The sequence below is a fragment of the Formica exsecta genome, unplaced genomic scaffold (assembly GCF_003651465.1).
Source record: "Formica exsecta isolate Colony F162 unplaced genomic scaffold, ASM365146v1 scaffold247, whole genome shotgun sequence".
Lineage (NCBI taxonomy): Eukaryota > Metazoa > Arthropoda > Insecta > Hymenoptera > Formicidae > Formica > Formica exsecta.
In genome coordinates, this window is record NW_021849743.1 from 1,257,996 (window position 1) to 1,278,822 (window position 20,827).

Below are 20,827 nucleotides of genomic sequence, written 5' to 3' on the forward strand. Positions count from 1 at the left end.
TATATAATTTTGTATATAATTTTAATTATATAAAAAAAAATGAAATGACTAAACATGCGGATAAGCATAATTATTTATCATATTCACATATGTAATGAAAGTTGGTATTATTAATTAAGATATATTACAAATACTTATAACAACGGAATTGTATCTGTAGTTTCGATATATGTTTTACGACTTTGATAAGTAGAAGGCTTAAAGTTATTCGAAAAAGAATTTTTTGGATAAACTAAATAGGTTTAGTTCTTTGATTTCAGCAAAAATGGTAGCTGTATCGGAAAAAGGGTACTTCCATTGGATCGATTGGCTGGTGTTTGCACTTACGCTTCTCGTGTCTACTATAGCCGGCTTATTGCACTTCAGAAGGGCGCAAAAGTCGAACACACAAGACTACCTGCTCGGAGGAAGAAGCTTAGGACTCTTTCAAAAAAAAAAAAAAACGTCAATTATGCTTATGTAAAGAGACACAAATTGCAGTGAAAAATCCGAAAAAAGGAAGAATAAACAATGTTTCATATAGCTCTTACCGATGGTTGATTAATTTATCGATTACATCGTGTTGCATTGTTATATTTTAAATATTTTTGTACTTAGTTACATGTCTTGAATCGAATATCTGGACGGACTTATATGTGATTAAACGTACTAATTATAAATAATGACTATTTATAATGGTACAAATATACGTGTATCGTCCGTCGACTGTCTCGTCCATAAATTATAACAGTCGGTAACGATCATTATCTGCTGTTGATGCATTTCATTATTCTGTCCACATACATATAATTTTCTATACATACGTATTATAAAGAGAATTGAACTCATTGATCGAAACCGAGTTGAAAATTCCGGAGTTGCGATGTGCTTAATATAAATTTTGGGCGATAATTCTCGTTCTTTCTCGCGCACTTTCTGGCTATTGTATTCATCGAATTCCAGACATATTGACATTGATAGACACATGTCAATCTGGCTTTACACATATTTGATAACACGTGAAAAATAAGTCGTTTGAACAAATACGTCTGGCCTTGTCAAGATATTCAAATCCTCAAGACAACACTACACTCGTAGAAAAAATATTTAAAAAAATATCACAATTAAATAACGTAATTTGAACATTTGTTGACAAGATGCAAGTACAGTTCTCGAAAGATTTCTGATGCATCATGTGCAATCGAATGTGCACCGAGCCGTTTTTCGAATATTAGTTAATTAGCGACGACGTGTAAATCCTGTTAATTGTAAGCGTTTCGGCAAGCGATCCCGATGCGGTCCCGTGATCGGCTTACGTGAACAGACTACTTTTCGCTTGTTAGCGTTCGCGACTCAGCAATTGACCCTTGCGATTGATCACAAAATAACAGAACTTTGAACTGCAGAATTCCATGTCACTTCCTAGAAACAGCGATGACCGTCAAATCTTATCGTGCACGTTAATGTTTCACCGTAATGATTTTATTGCGCCTTGATTAATCCCGTGACAATATCCAAAATGCCATAAAATATGAAAAAAAAATGTGTCTGATTAGATTTGTTTATCTCCTTTTGATTAAATCGTTATCTCTTTATAATATCACTTTGTGACTCGTTAGTATGAGATGAGATTTCAAGGCATTGTGAACTGTATAACAGAGATCGCTCTGTCACGATTGTCATTCAGCGTTAACGAGACCAAATTACTAGCACGTACGAAGAAGTCATAGGTCAGTGGTTTCAAACAGGGAAGCGCTAACGGGACTTAAACAATGCAGCCGCGATATCCTTTGCGACCAATTTATACTGTCCGCAATGTGACGCGAGCTATAATAAAATCCTTGCTACATTTTTATTGTCACATTGTTTTGCGTAATGTTTGATCGTTGCATCATTACCGGACGGACAAAGTGCGTTATATGATATAACAAAAACTAAATAAAATAGGCCTGGCGACATGCCAATCAATAGTCCTTGTCGAAGGACTAGCGGATTAAAAATATCAATGCGTCGAGATATGATTCATCATTTATACGCTGATCCAAAGGAGATCGTTGGTTAGAGACAGAGTTTTTTTTTTTACTAGTATACATTGAAATTAAACAGAAATAATCGACATTGTGTTGCGGAAACCTCTGTTATTACAAGCAGTCGCGGCCGACTGCTGATTAAATTTCATGCATATTGCCGATTGTGTATTAGTCATTGTGTAATGTGACAATTACGATCGTTATATTAGTAATTAAAAATTGCCTGTAGTACAAAAGATAATTTATCTTGCTACATGCCAATATAATGATGCTTTTATAATGAATAAAATTAATAGAGCTATTTCTTTTTTGTATCAATATGATGACTATACAAAAAATTGAAAAATTGATATATAAATTTTTATATAATTTTCACTATTATGAAAGATTTAAAATGATTAAAAAAGAGGAAATCAAAAGAACGCGAATGACTTGAAACGTCCCGAAATGTTTGGATCGAAAAAAAAAAAATTAATAATTGATGAATTAATGGCGGAAAATTGAAGATCAGCTGAAGTTTCTGTGTTTTTATTCAAAGAGAAAAAGTCTTTTGCAACATTCGCACACTGACGTATATTTATATACTAATATATATATTATAGAGCGATTAATGTTTTAGATAAAAATTGACATAATTCGTTTACATTGTTTATCGGGTTCGAGAATCGGGCTTGATTGATTAATCATGCAGGATATTTAATCGATTCCGATCGTAACTGTAGCTTCATATCAGGCGTGACGATCTTGGGTACTCCAGCAGAGATTTACAACTTCGGCACGCAATACTGGATCACGATCATCTCGATTTTCTTTTCCGGTGTCGTGGTCGCCACCGTGTATCTTCCTGTCTTTACCACCTTACAACTTAATTCCGTTTACGAGGTTCGTTCCGTTTAACCCGTTTATTTACTCAATTTTTTTTTAAAGCTCGATTCTGTCAGTATACATTGACTATTCTGCCAATTTTCATAGTGAATACTCTTCTTTTAGTACTTGGAAATCCGATTCGATCGGAGCGTGCGGATCCTTATTTCTTTGATTTTCGTTTTTGATGCGGTAAGTCTGAGATTTTATGAGATCAACATTATATGAAGGCTTATTCATAATGCTTTCGTAATTGTTTTAAAAAGTCGAATAAAGGGTCAATCGATTGCAGGTTCTTTATCAATCGATTGTAATCTACGTCCCCGCGCTGGCATTAAATCAAGGTATCTTATTGGCGTAATATTTTTACGTTAAAAATTAATTAATTTTTATTAAAATTCTTATTATTTATTTTAGTCAGCGGTATCAATATATACTTGGTCGGATCCATTGTATGCATGGTCTGTGTTTTTTATACCGTCTTGGTAAGTTACGATTTCATGTCGCGTGTGATTTTCATTTTAATATTCGGTTTCGATGTTGCATAATTAACGCATTATAATTCTCTCGCCTGCCTCGTATTCAAAAAGAGAAAAAAAAAAAAAAAAGATCGACGGGTCAAGATTGCATAAATAAATCGCACGTTGTAATGTCGTATCGAAGATTGTACTTGAACGTTAATAAGAACGGTGTGTACGGGAGTGATGAAAGCAATCGTGGTACGGTGGGACGGAAGCTAAGCTAATTTTCCGGGGGGAGGCCCGTTCACCGAATTCCCGCGGGATGGCTGGAGTTCCTCGGACACGGTCTACCGTAGGAAACAATTTTCAGTGGACAATGCCGCAGTGAAGAATCTCACGCGAGAGCCTTAGTACTGGAAATGTTTATGGACGGAAACTGAAAGCCCGACAATGGCACGGGGAAACAATGGTGCGGAGAACGTCGAGCGGATGTTATCGTAGCAGCGGATCACAAAGCCGGCGCTGAAGTGATTAATCGCGGGATCGCGCGCCTGTAATTATCCGAGCAATTTGTTGAATCTCGTATTAATGAGAATTTATCGTGGTTGAGTGGCTCTTTACAAATTTGTTTATTATACGCCCCGTGCACATGCGCGAGCGCGTGCAGACTGTTGTATAATTGCGAGCGTTTGAAAAGCATTCGTCATTATTGTATTCTCCAGAAATATACAATATAACGTCGCTACGCGGGAAACTCGCTTTTCATTTAGAGATAAAGAAATTGCATAACCGTATATGTGATTCGCAATTTCTTAATTATAGTACTTGTCGTCGCAAGACAAGGCAAATCGATATAACGTGTAGCGAATATATCGGGCGATACGCTTAGATCGGCAGAATTTTTCCAATTTTAAATTTGAATTTCCCTTCCTCTATAAATAACATTTCTTGTTTTATATTTGCTGTCGTTCTATGATTTTTATTAGGGTGGTATTCGAGCTGTGGTTTGGACAGACGCGTTGCAAGTCGGGGTGATGATAGCGGCGGCTATCTCAGTTACCGCTCTAGGCACCTATCAAATGGGAGGAATGTCTGAGATTTGGAACAAAGCCGTCAAAGCCGGTCGTATCGAATTTTTAAAGTAAGACTACAAAAAGCGTAACTGGATTGTGTTGTGTGGGTGTTGCGTAAAATTTCTTTTACATTACTCTGTATTATAGCTTCGATCCGTCACCTTACACGAGGCATACCGTTTGGACGGTGCTGATTGGTTCTTGGTTATACTGCACCGCGTACGTTGCCGTCAATCAAACTATGGTGCAACGATATAAATCGTTAGAGAGTACGAAGAAATCGCAATTGTGAGTTATGCTTTAAATAACGAAATATATAAAACAAATCTTTGCATATTGCGTTCTCGTCCTTCTGTCAATTTGAATGTAGTCAATTTATTATCGCATGTTGCGATTGCAGATCCATCGCGATATTCACCATCAGCGTAATGGTGTTTATTTCAATATGCTGTTGGTGCGGATTAGTCCTCCTTGCCTGGTGGTTACCACCGAAATGCGATCCAAGAGTTTCTGGCTTAATTACGGCCGACGATCAATTGCTGCCGGCTTATGTCATGGAGATTGCAGGTGATTTGCATGGAATACCTGGCCTCTTCATTTCCGGAATTTTTGGCGCAGCACTGAGGTATCGGCGATCGAATTAATATAATTATATAATACAATGATAAGATATAACATTCATTGATTTGCCTTAAATCGTAGAATAAATCAGCAAATTCGAATAACCACAAGAAACAAATTCGTCTTAAAAAAATCGTAATTAATATACGATGGAATTATTTAGCAATTATTGATGTTAATATTTTAATTATTAATCCGAGAATTTAATTATTAATCGAGAAAGAAATATTAAAATTGCCTTTTTTTGCCGCAGTTCGTTATCGGTAGGCTTCAACTCGACGTCCGTTGTGATTCTAGAAGACTTCATTATGGGTTGTTTTAAAATGAAACTGAGCGATCGATGTTCCATTATTTTCGTGAAAATCCTTGTCATCTTCTTCGGTCTGCTGGCATTGAGCTTCCTTTTCTTGATCGAGAAGCTGGGGGGAGTTTTATCCGTGAGTGTCTAGATTTTATTGTTGATATCCTATAATCTATTTTAAAACGTCATCGTAATTTTTAATCATAATTTAGGTGACAAACAGTTTGGCCGCCATCGCTGCCGGGACTTCCTTTGGCGTTTTCACTCTGGGAATTTTATTTCCCTGGGCAAATTCCAAGGTACGAGTAATGAGATCTGATTAATTCTCGGATACATTTTCTTTTTTTTACAAGTTTTATCGCGTTTTGTATAGGGTGCCTTTATTGGTGCCATTGCAGGATTCATGATGTCTGGATGGGTTAGTTTCGGAGCAAACGCAGCTATCGGTTCTGGTCTCGTGGTGCCAAAGAAACTTCCAGTTTCGTCTTGCACCGAAGATATCAACTATGTCTTTGTAAATCAATTCGAACAATCAAGGTGAGTCACTCTTATGTCGAATATATTCATGATCTATTTCAATTTATTTGCCATTATGCAAGGAAGGTGTAAAAAAAATTCGGTTGTATCTTTATCCCGATTAACATTCTTGTTTTCTCTGTCTCGTATGATTTCTATCGACTCATCGATTCGCGCATTCAGCGAAGACAACGTGTTTCCATTATATCGGTTGTCTTACCATTGGGTTGCCCCTATTGGCACGTTGGTAGTACTTGTGATAGGCGGGTTAGTCACCTGGATAACAGGTGCAAGGGATCCCTCAACGATCGACAAGAATCTGCTCTCTCCGGTGATTCATAGGTATAATTAATTTGTCCGGCAATTTTTTGTTACAACCGAAAGAAATATAATTTTTGATTTACAGATGGTTACCCCGACAGAAATATCAAAATGAGATAAATGAATTGTGTATGTCAGTACCAACAGATCCGCAAATATCAGCAAATTTATTATCGGTCATTCGACAAAAATCCCATCCTAATATTTTCCCGCAAAAAGAAGAGACGTTTACGAATAAATCATCATGATCAATCGATAAATATATCGATACTAAACTAGGGCAATCGCGCAAATTTTTAAATTTTTCCTATAGTTATATATTTTGATAATGGCCGTTTCCTATAGTTATATATTTTGATAATGGCCGTTTTTATGCTTTATCGCATTTATATAAAAATAAGTAGGAAATGTACATGTATATAAATATGTATAAGAATGTATAAAATAAATCTCCGATCCCGTCAGAATTAAAAGCTTTAATTTTGAATAATTTAAAATTAATATTAATATAAATTTAATGTAAAATAGTTTTCTAACTTTTTTATATTAAATTATAGAAGGAGAAAATATATAAAATATGAACATATTTTTTATATATCAGTATATATGTATTGCAATAGATAACACAATTTATTATATGTATGTATATTTTTTAGAAAGAGAAATATTTTATATAGAAAGAAAAAAATAGAAACAATAAAATCTTCATGATTATAGTTATTCATTACTTTACCTCGATTTGTCGGTAAGTTTCATTAAAGTATAATCCGCGAAAAGTAATAATTTTTTAAGATTTTGCCGACACACAACAAATTATATATTGGAAATGATACAAAAACCCATCTATGAAATGCTTAAAAGAAATAACCATACGAGAAAAGTGCCTGAGGGAGGGGAGGGAGATAAAGTCTCTCGTATTTGTTGTATTCAAGACACGAATTCGCTGAAAAGCCGCCGCTAAATGATGCATTTATTTAATATTCCGATGAATCGCGTCGTTCTCGTACGAAAGCCAGAAATTTTTCACACGAAGCCCACGGAGCGTGATCGTGACGGGCAGCACGTCCTAAAGAAAATTGCGATTCGCAAGTTGCGTACAGGCTTTATTAAGCGCGTTTCATGCACCATTTGCATTCGTCTGGGCGGCTGATAGATTCGGAATTTCCATATACGTTCTACGTGGCTTATATTATATATATACATATATATATATATATATATATATATATATATATATATATAAAAATTTTAATAATTGTAACGCTGTACTTTATAGGGTGAACCTTTTCAAAAAATGAAGGATAGATTGCTAAAGAAATTAGGAGTACAGGAAAAAGAATTCGAAAAGGTAGGCATCCTTAGCTAATCTTTTTTGATCTCTTATGAGAATTCATAAAAAAACTTTGAAGTTTAAGTTCGCGGTGGTGTCAATGGGCAAGCCACAGTTCATTATCGACTCGCCGGACTGTTGTATCAAAGTCGACGATTTCCTTCCTAGATTTTCCGATATATATAAAATACACACGCGTGCGCGTATATATATGTAACGCGGAAGAACCGAGCGGAGACGCGACGCGCTTAGACCCGCGCGCTCGCTTTGAAGCGGGGAAATGGGCGGCGGGCGAGGGGTCGAAAGGGACCCGAGGGTTGGGAAAGCGAAAGGGGTAGAGTAGCTGAGGTGGCGGGCTCTACAGAGATGGATATAGACGGATAGATGCGGATAGAGAGAGGTCGCGCGAGGCTTGAATGGGGCTAGTTTGAGATAGTTAGCGGGCCTTCAGGGGCACAATCGGCCGCGATTGGCGGGCCTACAATCACACGTCGCATTATATGTCCATCAGCGCGGCGGATCTCTCGCAAATACGTTATAGCGCGAGCGAGCGGACGAGCGCGCACACCAACGAGCTCGCCGCAAAAATGCTGCGGCGCAGCTTCATTTCGGCACGCTTTTTCTTCCTAATGTTTCACGCAGTCTTATCTATTTTATTTATATTTTAAATGCTAAATGCGCTTTATTCCGATTATATCAGATGTCAACGCATAAGACAGCTCGCTGCGCAAATTGAATATTAGAAGGAAAAAGGAAAATAATTTTTCTATATTCGCGAGAATATCACACGTGCACAGACGCGCTCGTGTCGTAGGATATTCTACAATATATTAATAACTTTCTTGGTCGTTCGTCTGTAAAATTTGTTTTACGTGGCCGTGACTGTTGTCGCGATACTTGTGATTCGGGGGAGAAAGTCGACTAATAAATTCTTAATACACGGCAATTCGGCCTTTTCGAGCGCGCCGATGACTCCCCGTTCGTCCGTCCGTCCGAGGAAAATGTTCCGCTCGAGAGGCAGACACGGGACACATTCATCCGGGGGCGAGTTGTCCCGTATGCAAATTCGTTTTATTGTCGCGGCACAGAGAGCGAGTCGAGCAGACGTGGACCCATGTAAACGGTCATCTTCGCTACCCACCTTAATTTCATTCATGCCCCGCTGCCCTCCGGCCTTCCTTCCCTCTCACTCTCTCTCTCTCTTTCTCTGCCTCTCTCTCTCTCTCTCTACCCCACTTTAATTACTGCCAATTGCCCTTGCCGCACGCGAATTATGTCATTTCCACATGAGCAGCACTTTAGTGAAATTTTCGCTAGGTAGTCAGAAATGAGACGACTGTGCAGTCTCGTTTTCCTCCCCCAATCCCCGCGCGTCCTGGTATAGCGTAATAAGGGAATAATTAATTAATTGCACTCCCCCGCGTTTCGTTTTTGCGCTTCGACCCTCGACGGAATAAAATTTACGTGCGTCCCGCGTATTAATTAAGTGCCGTATCTTTTTCTCTTTTTTTTTTTTTTTTTTTCACGGTAGAGCGTAACATGCGACTGCAACGATTGTTTGAAAATAATCTGAGAAGATTAATCAGATAAAAAACGCATTACACTAGCTTGCGATCAATGTTCCGCGGGATTGTAAAATATTTTTGGTCGGCTGAAAACCCACCGAGAAAATATCCCTATGCAAAGCCGTTTGTCCTTTTGATTCAATTATCCCTTGTTACAATCGTATCTGCGGAAGCATCCCTCTCTTCTACCCGAGTTATTAGGCGGCGGGAGCAAGAGTGAATTCCCAGCGAGCGGTCAGCGGCGACATTCCGGCGTTGCTGGCAGCTCGAATGAAAATTTCACAGTCTCCCGATTCCCTCCAATTCGAAGGATCCCGGAGATCCTTCGGCCGCTTCGACTTCCATCCCTCTTTCTTTCTCTCTCTCTCTCTCTCTCGTTATATGGATCGCCGCGTACGTCGATGCGATAAAAGGGGGCGGAAAAATAAAGCCCCGGGTCGAGAGAGACTGGAACGGTTTCGAAAGTGAATCACGGATTAATCTCGCGGAAAATCAGGTCAACGCGATCACTTTGTGCACTTGTTACCCGAGTTAGATCAGTCGCCGAAAGGAAGCTAAAAAGGATCGAACGTTCGTTCGTTCGTTCGGGCATCTTACTCGATAGCTCTGGCAATTTTAAAAAATCGTCACGCATCGTTGCTTCATAATTAATTCGCTTATCTCATTGTTTCTCGTCTCTATTAGTTTAATGCATCACGTATATATATTTTTGTTTTCTACATGGCGTCTACCGGTTATGCTTAGCTGTGAAAAAGATTCTCTAATGACAACGTGTGTGTCCGTTAGTTTTTTTTTTTTTTCCAACGTCCCGACGACATGTTTCGCTTAATTGCGCGGGTAGTTGTAGCACATCGTGTAGCACATTAGCGGATACGAAGGCACTGCGTTATCACACCTGGACGATTTTTCTTCATTAGTGGCATTATTTCCGCACGAGTGTGTCGCCGCTCTGACCACGCGAGTCACGTGAAACTGATTTGTAGCTAGAGCCAGGTTTATAGAAAAAACACAACAGGAGAGCTTCCCACTGTGGCGAGAGAATGTAAAATAGTCGAGACAACCTTGACAGCCTCGATAGTGCCGAGTTATTAGCTGTTGAACAAAAATTACTTTGCTAATTGTAAGCGGAAAATACTGAAAGTACAAAATTAAATTATACAATTTATCATTACAATGCGTTAAAATTTCTTATATTATAAAATATATAATTTAATTATTTTTCTAGATGAAACACATTCTTTAGACTTCTTTGTGGAAAGAGAAATAGAACTCGCGCGACACGGTTACCTTTTTATCTCATTCTCTCCGCACATATTATATTATCAGGGCTCTTTTAAAACGCAATCATCTTATACAGGGTGTCTCATCTTAATCTTGTTCGCGTAAATATTTTCGAAACTAACGGTTATTGGAAAAGATCTGTGTAAAGCGATTGTCGTTCGATCGAGTTAGTCCGGAATATTTGCGCGCGTGTCGTTTAAACGCGGCAGCGCGATAAAGGATTTCCGAAGGTAGTTTAATTTGCATCAGGCCGGGCGGTTGTATTAAAGCGACTCGGATAAGAAAGGATTTCGAGGGACGCCATTAATTCTCGCGGAGAATCCGCCTCTCGCTCTTCTTTCCCGACGCGACGGCAGTTTAGTCGTCACTTAGCTAGTTACTCGCTTACTTAGTCCACTTATTTTAATCGGGCGCTCGTCCGCGCGCCGCCTCAACCCGATTCTCCGCTTGTTTTTACGCCTTATCCCTTAAGGCTAATTCATTAATTAATTCCGTTAGTACCCTACCCTGCTACCCTTCGCCTCCCCCTCCCCCCGTGCTCCACTCTGTCCCACCCCGTTTCTCTCCCTCCCCCGTTGATGCAACTCCAACGAACCTCTTGAAGCACGGGTGGGTGCTCACTAATTAAAGTAATTACTAAATAAATTGCAATTACACTAATGGATCGAGCACGACGACGGATACACTCGTCAGGAACTGTCGCCGAACTTTTCCCCGGTTATGTTGCCGATTACGAGATACCTGTCGGTATTCCGTTTAGATGTGGTCGTCGTTGTCATCGTCGTCATAATCGTCGTCGTCGTCGTGACCCTTTCAGGCCAAGTATATTACGAATTATATTATTTTATCGGCGTCAGTAGTCTTTACTAACACTTGCCGTGGATTGTCCCCCAAGGGTTCCTTCGTGAAACTGTTACGACGGACTATTATCGTTTATATATTAATTAGATTCTTTCACAAGTTAAGATCTTTTCAATCCGCTGTGATGTATCACGTCGGATTACAAAATACCTTGTCATTATTATGATACAGAAAGCGACGCAATATGAAATAATAAAGATTAGTAATATAAAATATTTGGAAATTTCGCGCTGCGAGTTTGATGTCGTACTCGGGACATGAACACGGGCCGGCAAACATAGATAGTGCGTCAGCGTGTTAATGGAGCTATCAGTCAACATACACGGTTGAGTGACGTCTCAATCAAACGCGTATTCTGACGACTCGCGTTACACCGACCATTCCGATTTCTCGCGTTTGATCTGCATCGTTTCTCGAGGTTGAGACAAAACGCCTCTTCTTGAACGACTTTTTATCCGTTAAACGCATATTATTTCATAAAATAATATTATTTCCCCCCCCCCCTGTTTTCGAGTGGATTTAAAAAAGATTCTATCTCCGCATCGATTTCTGATCAACTTCCTTCTTTCTGCTAACGCAGAAATGCAGTTAGCACGGGCGCGCTCGCTTGGAAGGATGTTACGTCGATCGAACTCGACGATCGCAATTATCCAGTACGTAACGATTCCCGGAGGGCCGCCGCTAATTAATATAACCGGCGACAATTCGTTCGCGATTGACAGGAAAATGCGTCGAGCGCGCGGCATCGCGACGGTCCGCGTGCTCGTCATGCGGGAGGGGAAGGGAGGGCTCGAGGAGGGTGGTTGCGCGGAGGGGCGTACTGGAGGCTCGCAATTTGTCAGGTGACAGCCGAGAGACTGGAATAAATGGACAATTACACAAATACAATGTTTGACGTCATTTCAATGACGCGAGAGACACCTGTGATTGATTGTTAATTGCCTCGGTTTGTTACCCTGACCAACGACGGGATTGGTGGGGACGCGTGCGGGGATGGTCCAGAGAGCACGATGGATACGAATAATTTAATTGAATCGATCGACGCGCGGGGGTGTTTTCGTCGCTCGCACACGTCACTTCCCTCTGTTCTTCCTTTTTATTCAAATCCCGCTCATTTGTCTCGCCGGTGCTTTCAGGTCTGTTTGCGACATTATCTCTGTTCGGAGGGGGAGGGTGAATATGTTTATTCCTTTCTCGTTTATTGTAGTGTCAAGTCAAATCACCTATACATTTTTTTTTATCGAATAAAAAAAAAAAACATTGTACTTTTCGTCGTAGAATAAGACAAAATAAAATCTTGACCCTTTTTCCTTGGAACTTTTTCAACGGGAGATGCAAATTTCTAAGCGCTTAGTTTTTTTTTTATGCTTATGTTTCTTTAATATTAAGGGCTACAATAAGACGGACTATCTCAACGGACCCAGAGACTTGTTTCGTAGTCTCGTATTGTTAAGATACTATTAGTTATAGTGAGAGCATACCATGGAGTGTATCCATTGTGAAGCTTAGTTAAACAGGAAGGAAGGAAGGAAGGAGAAGGGTTACGGCCGTCCCCGCGTTTGTCTTCGAGCGCGCGGAATCTTTGCGCCAAATCCCCGAGAAGGATCCAATTAACTCTCTAAGAATTCGATTCCTCGCCCACGCTAATTCCAAGATAGTGCGCCAGCACTATCAGATTAGAAAAGACAATATTTGCCGCGGCGCTTGTAACTCTAATCGCGTATCGCCCTGCAGATGCTCCTTCAATTAATAGCGGCTACTGTTTGCTTCCTTCCAGAACCTTCGCTCGCACCTGCTGATTAAACAAACCAGCGGCTGTAACGGCACAAGATATATCTAGTTCAGTCAGGAAAATTAAACAATTGCCAATGTATATTTCCCAGAAAGCTATAACAATTTAATATTATGTAAAATCTATAGATAAATAATTTATTTTCCTTCATCCTCAAAAAAAAAAAAAAAAATAATAATAATAATAATAATAATAATCTCGTTAACGTATTTTATTATAACGTCAGAATGACATTACTTTTTACGATGTCATCTCGACTTGTCTCATTGTACTATTCAAATACAGAATAGTTCTGTAAAGCTAAAGTACCTTGTCACAAGCATTCTTTCATCGTAAAAGTTGGAATAAAACTGAGAATGTAACGGGTAATATCAACGTAATTGTAGGAAAATGAATTGTATATTATTCATATCGTAATAGAAATTATAAACTCATATCGACAGACTCTCTTACTGTTTTTCTGAAATATATATATATATCTGGAATGATAATCGAATCGATTCACATTAATTGTCGCAACATCAAACGTTTCTGCAGCGTGTCTATCCTATTTATTTGTTTTTCGCCGAATATTTGCGTCTTGATTATCGACTGTTGACTTTTCTCGGGCATTCGTGTGATGACGCGTCGTGCCTTGCCACAATTTACAGTCCAATAATTATCCGTTTTCTGTTTGCATTGTTCTCGACGTTCTCCAACCCACAATTTAAGGAAATTTCCATAATAAGCTACGGTTAAGAGTAATGTTAGCCGAGGCATAAATCCCTCGCGCCCCCTTTTCTCCACCTTCCCATTCTTCATCCACCCACAAAGGAATCTTCCTCCTCCCTCTTCCGCGGGCAAAGATACGCCTCGCGATAAGAACTGCTTTTTATTTCCATACAATTATATCGGCGATGTAAGCCGCTCGATCCACGCGTGTGTCTATGCATCGTTTTTAGGAATCACAGGTATGATTTATCGTCCGAATCTCTTTATATCCTTTCGTACATATTTTATTTCCATGTATGTGTCAGGATTCTTTTATTTTTATTAAAAAACTGCACTTTTAGTTAAATATTCGAACAAGTATAGCACATTTGAAAGTTTGTAATTTATGTTAATCCAATTTTATAGGTTTGCGGAAGGTTTGCGGAAAATCAAAGTTCTAATTTGATGATAAATGCGAATGCTTGATGCGAATTAGAAACGATCTCGGAACTGCATCTCGATCGCGATCGTCGTAAACTACTAGCAACGGCCGGTGATATTTCACGGTAACGGTATTTAGCAGAACCGTCGCGACTGTCATCCGCGATGAAATGGCGGAGGCAGGGAAGGCATTAAGCGTAATGAATTACCAAGCGAGCAGAGTAATGTGTCTTAATTACGGCCCGCGGCACAATAATTATGTAATTAGGCATTGTTTGCCGACCAGCCCCTAATCACAATCCCGATGTCGCAGCCTCGTCACGGCTCGAGGTGCAGCGACGTGTTATCGACCGCCAACGTTGTCTCCGCCGTTGTTCGCTCGTATGCAGATTCCGTTTCGTCTGAAATGGTTAAATTGAAGTTTCTTGGAGCTTCTCTCTCTATGAGACAGAAAGAGAAAGAGAAACTCTCAAACTAAGTATGGAAATAATGATGTTTCGTATCATTTTACTTGTATGTTAAACGTTTTCGATGAATTGATAATCGTGACATTAATGGATTAATATTTTAGTAATCGATATAATATAATTTGTTTTATATATATATATATATAAATTTAATTAAGATTTCGTAACAATTTCTGTCAGATTACACAAAAAGATGTCTATCTGTCTAGAAAGCAATTGCTAGGCTAGCTTTCAGCTCGCGAACGAATATCGGGAAAGCTTTACACTCGATATAAACGGACATGATTATTCGAAAGCTCAGGATCAAACGCACGGCTACGGAAACAGCGGTGGCCGACTGACGGAATAACTAATTTATCAATTCTTCGCTTCGGTTGGCTCCGATACCTGTGGCTATATTTGCGAACGCGTGTAAACAGGACTCCGAACTCCCAGAACGTGCGGTAGTTGTGTGCGTCCTTGCGCTTGGGAAGCCTCCTTTTCTCCTTTGAAAGCTCCTCCAGCCATCTAAAGCAGCGCGCGACCGTATTCATCATCTATTAGAATACCAAGTAATCGTAACTGCGTTCCGCAAAATCCTCTCGTCGTTTACAGGCGACATAAATGAAGAATAAATGTAAAATCGATAATTCTCACAGCAGATATTTTTGCTTGTGAGCGATGATAAATAGTTTTTGCAGTGTTTCTCGTACTACAATAGTCACTATGGACAAGCCGCAAATACCGCAGCCACGTGAGTTTAGTTTCGTGAATAATGGCCCAATTAGGAAGTAATAACACGTCTCTTGCCGTTGTACGACTCCGAGTTAGAGTTGGGAGAGTCTCGAATAGTGTACGGTTTCTCATTATGATGCCTCGCGAAAGAGCCGGTGGAAACAACGGAAAGAGATCGCGCTCCCTTGATCAACGGTGATTAACGATTTCTAATTAACCGCGGAAACGATATCTTACAAAGAATTGCCCTTTCAACGGACGCGTGTCATCTTTGCGGATATTTTTAAACGCACTTGACTGAGCGATGTGTTGAACGGAAGTCGTAAATCGATTTAATGGTAAACTGATCCCAATCGTCGAAGATTTATACTGTCTGGCTTTCAAACGTGCGTAAAAAATGAACTCAAATACAGGTTTAATTAGTGTCGAATAAAATTGCCGGACTGGCGTGATTGACTGAAAAGGCTCGTCGAAAAAGACATTCGGATATTTCATTATGTCAGAACCGAACCAACGTCAATTATGCAAATTATGGGCACACATATATGTATATCTATATATATATACGTACGCTTTCACAGAGGATCGGCCCAACCAAGAGCGAAAAATTCATTTATGAGCTTTTTGCGCGATGAAATATTTTTTTAGTTAATCGTGTTAGCCTGTCGTTGCGGTCCGCCGTGACCCCGTGTGACCCTTCCTCCTGCCCTCCACTTGCCCTCCAGCGAATTCTCATAAATCCATCCATGACTTTTCGATATCATCCCGATTTTAGTGGTTACATTTGTTAAACCTTATGTGACTCGCGGGAGAAACTGCCATTATACGAGATTAATGATGAATAAACGATATGGATTACTAGATATTTGATAAAGAAATACGATCAATTTCTTCATTCGTTATACGGCTTTCTTCTCATCCTTTTTCTTCTTTTACTTGGCGGCGCGTTCGGCCTTTCCTTTCTCCACACATCTTTCTTCCTTCTCCTCCCCTTCTTTATTTCGTCCTTTCTTCTCTCTCTCTCTCTCTCTCTCTCTCTCTCTCTCTCTCTCTCTCTCTCGCAACTTGCTCGAATCCGCGCGAGCGAGCTTCGAGGTTAATTGCAAATATAATTAGCAGCTCGAGTCATAAGCGCGGCCGTTTGTATTTGAATGACTGCCTCGGCGTTCTCACGACCCCGATTGTCTATGAAGTGGATCTCGCTGGGCATGCCGCACGCGGCAAAAGTAGCGAAACCCATTGCTAATTATCCATGATACGGCATTTAATTAAAGCCAATGGCCAATAGTGGTGGTATCTAAACCCTATATATAAGGCGCTACGGGTACAATAGTTTAATTGGATTACAGACACGTTTAATATTGCGAAATATATATTTCGAGTATATATATATATATATATATATATATATATATATATATATATATATATATATATATATATATATATATATATATATATATATATATATATATATATATATATATATATATATATATATATATATATATATATATATATATATATATATATATATATATATATATATATATATATATATATATATATATATATATATATATATATATATATATATATATATATATATATATATATATATATATACACTCTCGAATATATAATAAATGTATCGGGAAAAATAAGTAGCTGATACATTCAAAAATAAAATCTTTTAAAATCTTTCTTCTCATTTCCAACACATAAATATCGCTGTCGCTTTTTATATAAGCGCAAACTACCGGCGCGTACAAAGAAGAAGGCTTCTTAGAAAGAAGCACGGCGGCGAACGAATTCGATGTTTCGATGCATAAAGGCCGAGTCGCAGAGAGTTTTTCGAATGCTACACGAATTGCGAACACGAGAAGCGAGCGCGAGAAGACAGTCCAATATTTCCCGATGGGAATCGACAGGTGTCCCTAAGGGGTGAGGAGGGGGGAGGGGAGTAGGTGGAAGGGGAGGGCTCCCCCTAAGTACTGCTTACTTGGGGAATTATGTCTGTCACGTCTGTCCGTTTGCCCGATTCATTTCACATCATCCGTTCGCATTCACCTTTCGCGCTCGCACGCTGCTTTTCTTCCGATTCAAGTTGGCTTACGGCATTCGTGCGTACCGAAACGCAAATGCTGTCTCAATGCTGGCGCTCTCTCCCTTCAATTTGTCGCGGGTGCGCGACAAGATTCCTTACAATATGTACGTCCGGATGGAGGTGGCGTAAGCTTCTCGGGGCCGAAGCGACCTCCCCGACGACTCTTTGTAAGATAAGACGCAACCACAACCACTGACGTTCAATGAATTAGATGGAAATCATACTTTTGAAACACGATCGAGCTTTTCATCTCGAGTATAAAGTTTATTCGCGCGTAATGAATGGAACGTGCCAAGTGTCGTTCCTGTGTTCTCAGAAATCTTTTAAACGCTCTTGAAGCTATTCGATAATTGAAATTGTCAAGATTGAAAAAATAGCGCTTAAAAATATATACAGAATATACGCGTTTTTAAGATTATTCTAGAAGACTGACAACTTTTTGTATACGCGATAAAGGCGAGTGGTGCGGTACACATATGTGTGCATCGCGTATGTAGGTATCGCGTATGTAGGTATCGCGTATGTAGGTATCGCGTGTGTATCGAACGAAGAGAGGGGATCGAGAGAGGAGGAGAAGGGAATTGATTTTAGCGCCGGGCTTTGTGAAATGAAACCCGGCCGAGCCATCGCCATTAACAACGATAAAAATAATCCAATCCGACGTTTGTTTGATCTATCAGCGCCTATATTTCGCGCACGCTCTCTATTCTGGCTGATTACGATCTTTCTCGATTTAGGCGGCGAGCCGAACCGCGCGCGCGAGCAATCGCGGTCCGACGCGAGATCGAATTTATCGAATCGTGCCCGTCGAACTATACTCGCGATAGTAATTTCAATTACTAACCACTTTCCGTCACTGCGTCGGATTTTCTTTGTCGTCGGTCCCGGCATGATTTGGATTAAGCCGGCTCTACACGGCATGACGTATGTACGCCAACATTGGCGAACATGCACTGACTGACTACCGGTGTCAAACATGTCAACGTGACCGCACAAACTATATCCCGTATGATATGCTCAATATTATTCCAGGTGAATATATAAGTCAAGATATAATGTATTAATGTAAGAAGAATATTTTGCAAGAAAAAATCTCGTTTCCGATGCAAAAAAAAAAATTTACGCGCGTTTACAGCAACTTTATTTCATAATGTTTTATAACTAAATGCGTTTTTCGCGCGCACGTTTATCCTTTGTGCATCGTTAATATCAAGATTTACGTAACGCGCGTGTGTTATATATAATTGCAATTTTGTTGAATAATTATCTTTTCTCCTTTATTACATTTTTTTAATAATACCCCCATCCACAGGTAAAATGTAAAAGGGGAACGGCGACTGCAATTTCGAATCATCGAGATAATCGCAAAGTGCGTTTTTCCAATTTTATAGCGATATTATGTAAAACGGAGAACAGGCGAATGCAGAGAATCAGGCGGCGGGGTATTGAATTTTGTGCGTTAATTTATTTGAAAAAGTTAATGATGGCAGTCGGCCGATCATAAAAAATATTCGGCCGAAAAATGGTCGGAATACGCAAAATGAAATGAAATGAGGAAGCAGGTAACGCGTACAGGCCCCAAGCGCTGCACAAACGCTATTTAATTTCTCGCTTCTGTTTGAAGTTATGTTGTTGAAATAAATAATTAAGATAAGTCGTCCGAACTACGGCGAATTTTTAATCTATGATTAATAATTCGCGCGAAATTCTACTCAAGCATTAGATAACAGAAATATGGTCGCGCGTTTTTAATGGAAAGTACGTCAATAATGAAAAAGATATGTATGTAATTACAATCGTAATTGCACGCTCGTTATTGTAAAAAGAAAAAGAAAAATCGCGAATGATCGAAGAGATTTATTGTCCAGATCGTTAGTACCTTGATTGCAAGTTACACGTTAAACGAAAGAATGATGAGGAAAAAAGACAGGCAATTATCATAATTATAATAATTGAACACACTCTTAATTTACTTATATGCTAATTATTTTATGCCCATACATCCATAATTCTCGGGTATGAATTATTAATCAGCACTATACGCGAAGCGGCAGATTACTTATTAAAAGTAAACTCGCGAGGCGGCAAAATTCAACGAATAATTGTTCGCCGACAAATTGTCGCGAAAAAAAAAAAACATGTGCTATAGCCGATTAATCGATTCTAAAAAATTGGTCAGTTCAAAATCTAACACAGTTGATTTGTGCAAGAAAATCGACTTTCCTGGCGGCTACATTCTCCATCATTTTTAAAATCCGCCGAGAATGCTGATCTGTATCATTTTTATTTAAAAATGACAGTTTTTCGTAAAGAAAAATTCTCTGTCATTTGTTCGTTTACGGGTTTTCTGAAATATTTAGGTACCTCCTGACGAATTCTATCTTTGAACTAAACTCTGAACTAAACCTTCGCAGACTTGTTTATAGCGACGGTGACCGGTGTCATCCGTTTTGTTCGAGATGGTTGAATGCCTCCTAGGGATAAAACAAATAACTTTGCTCGATGGCTGGAGTTTTTCGCGAGTAAAGGCGAATAGAGAGACGTCGACACGGCAGAAGAAGGCGGCGGGAAAGAGTCGGGGGACGAATTCATTCGTAATTCATGGAGATCGGCCGACGGCCCCGTCAAAACTTCGAATATTCGTCCATCAAACGCGTTTCTCCCGTCAACTTTCGCGGTGTCTACTAACGCTCTCTTTCTCTCCCCTCGTGCGTCGGTCCAGCTGACGGCTCTTCCCGGAGAAAATGATAACCTCGTTTCCGACCACTTTGCGTCGCGCCACGTACGAGTTTCACGAACTTCCTCCCTCCCTCCCTCCGTCGTGTACCTGACATAATCGCGTTACCTCCCTCGTTCTCGTTTTCCCTCGGTCGCGCCGTTCTTGCTTCTTTTTCGGCGACGTCGTAGTGTCGGTACAACGTCAAAACGTCCTACGTGACCACTGATACGAGAGAGGGTGATGCCGTTCTGTTTGAAAGGCGCGTTCCTCGTCACGTCAATGAACGAAAATGCCAAAATTCGCGAAAACGCAGCCGCGAGAACAAGACGCGAGAAATTTTATACGTCATTTACACACACTCTCCTTGTTTTAATTATCAACGTACCGAACAACAGTCTCACCAAGCAATTGTTTAATGTTTATAAGTAAATGCACCTTGATAATAATTAACAAACGGTCACACGCATACATATCGCGAGTGAATACGTATCGCGGTTTTTTAAGCATGTACGTGACACGGAGCAAAAGCGATAAAATAAAAAACCGTTTATACACGAGTCCCTCTTGCGCTGTGACTTTCCCCGTATATCCTTCCGTTCCTGCTTCCTCTCTCGCTCGTTCTCATATTATATACTCGAAATTTTTCTCTCTCGCAATATCAAAAATTTACTAGAAAACTTTATATTTTATATAT

General features: G+C 39.6%; 2 protein-coding genes across 5 annotated transcripts in view; one reads left to right on the forward strand and one right to left on the reverse strand.

The window, feature by feature from the left end:
* The window catches only part of LOC115236459 (sodium-coupled monocarboxylate transporter 1-like), a 20,463-nt gene extending 13,829 nt beyond the window's left edge, over positions 1–6,634 (forward strand). The window contains exons 2-14 of the mRNA XM_029808933.1: positions 261–459; positions 2,732–2,891; positions 3,000–3,065; positions 3,166–3,217; positions 3,291–3,358; positions 4,321–4,475; positions 4,555–4,695; positions 4,808–5,032; positions 5,282–5,465; positions 5,542–5,628; positions 5,703–5,866; positions 6,029–6,187; positions 6,252–6,634. Of these exons, the coding sequence (XP_029664793.1) occupies positions 266–459; positions 2,732–2,891; positions 3,000–3,065; positions 3,166–3,217; positions 3,291–3,358; positions 4,321–4,475; positions 4,555–4,695; positions 4,808–5,032; positions 5,282–5,465; positions 5,542–5,628; positions 5,703–5,866; positions 6,029–6,187; positions 6,252–6,414 (1,818 nt within the window). The 5' untranslated portion in view covers positions 261–265 and the 3' untranslated portion in view covers positions 6,415–6,634. The remainder of the gene's footprint in view (positions 1–260; positions 460–2,731; positions 2,892–2,999; positions 3,066–3,165; positions 3,218–3,290; positions 3,359–4,320; positions 4,476–4,554; positions 4,696–4,807; positions 5,033–5,281; positions 5,466–5,541; positions 5,629–5,702; positions 5,867–6,028; positions 6,188–6,251) is intronic.
* Positions 1–20,827, reverse strand: part of LOC115236456 (protein spaetzle 5) — a 178,943-nt gene that overhangs the window by 48,180 nt on the left and 109,936 nt on the right. The window lies entirely within an intron of this gene.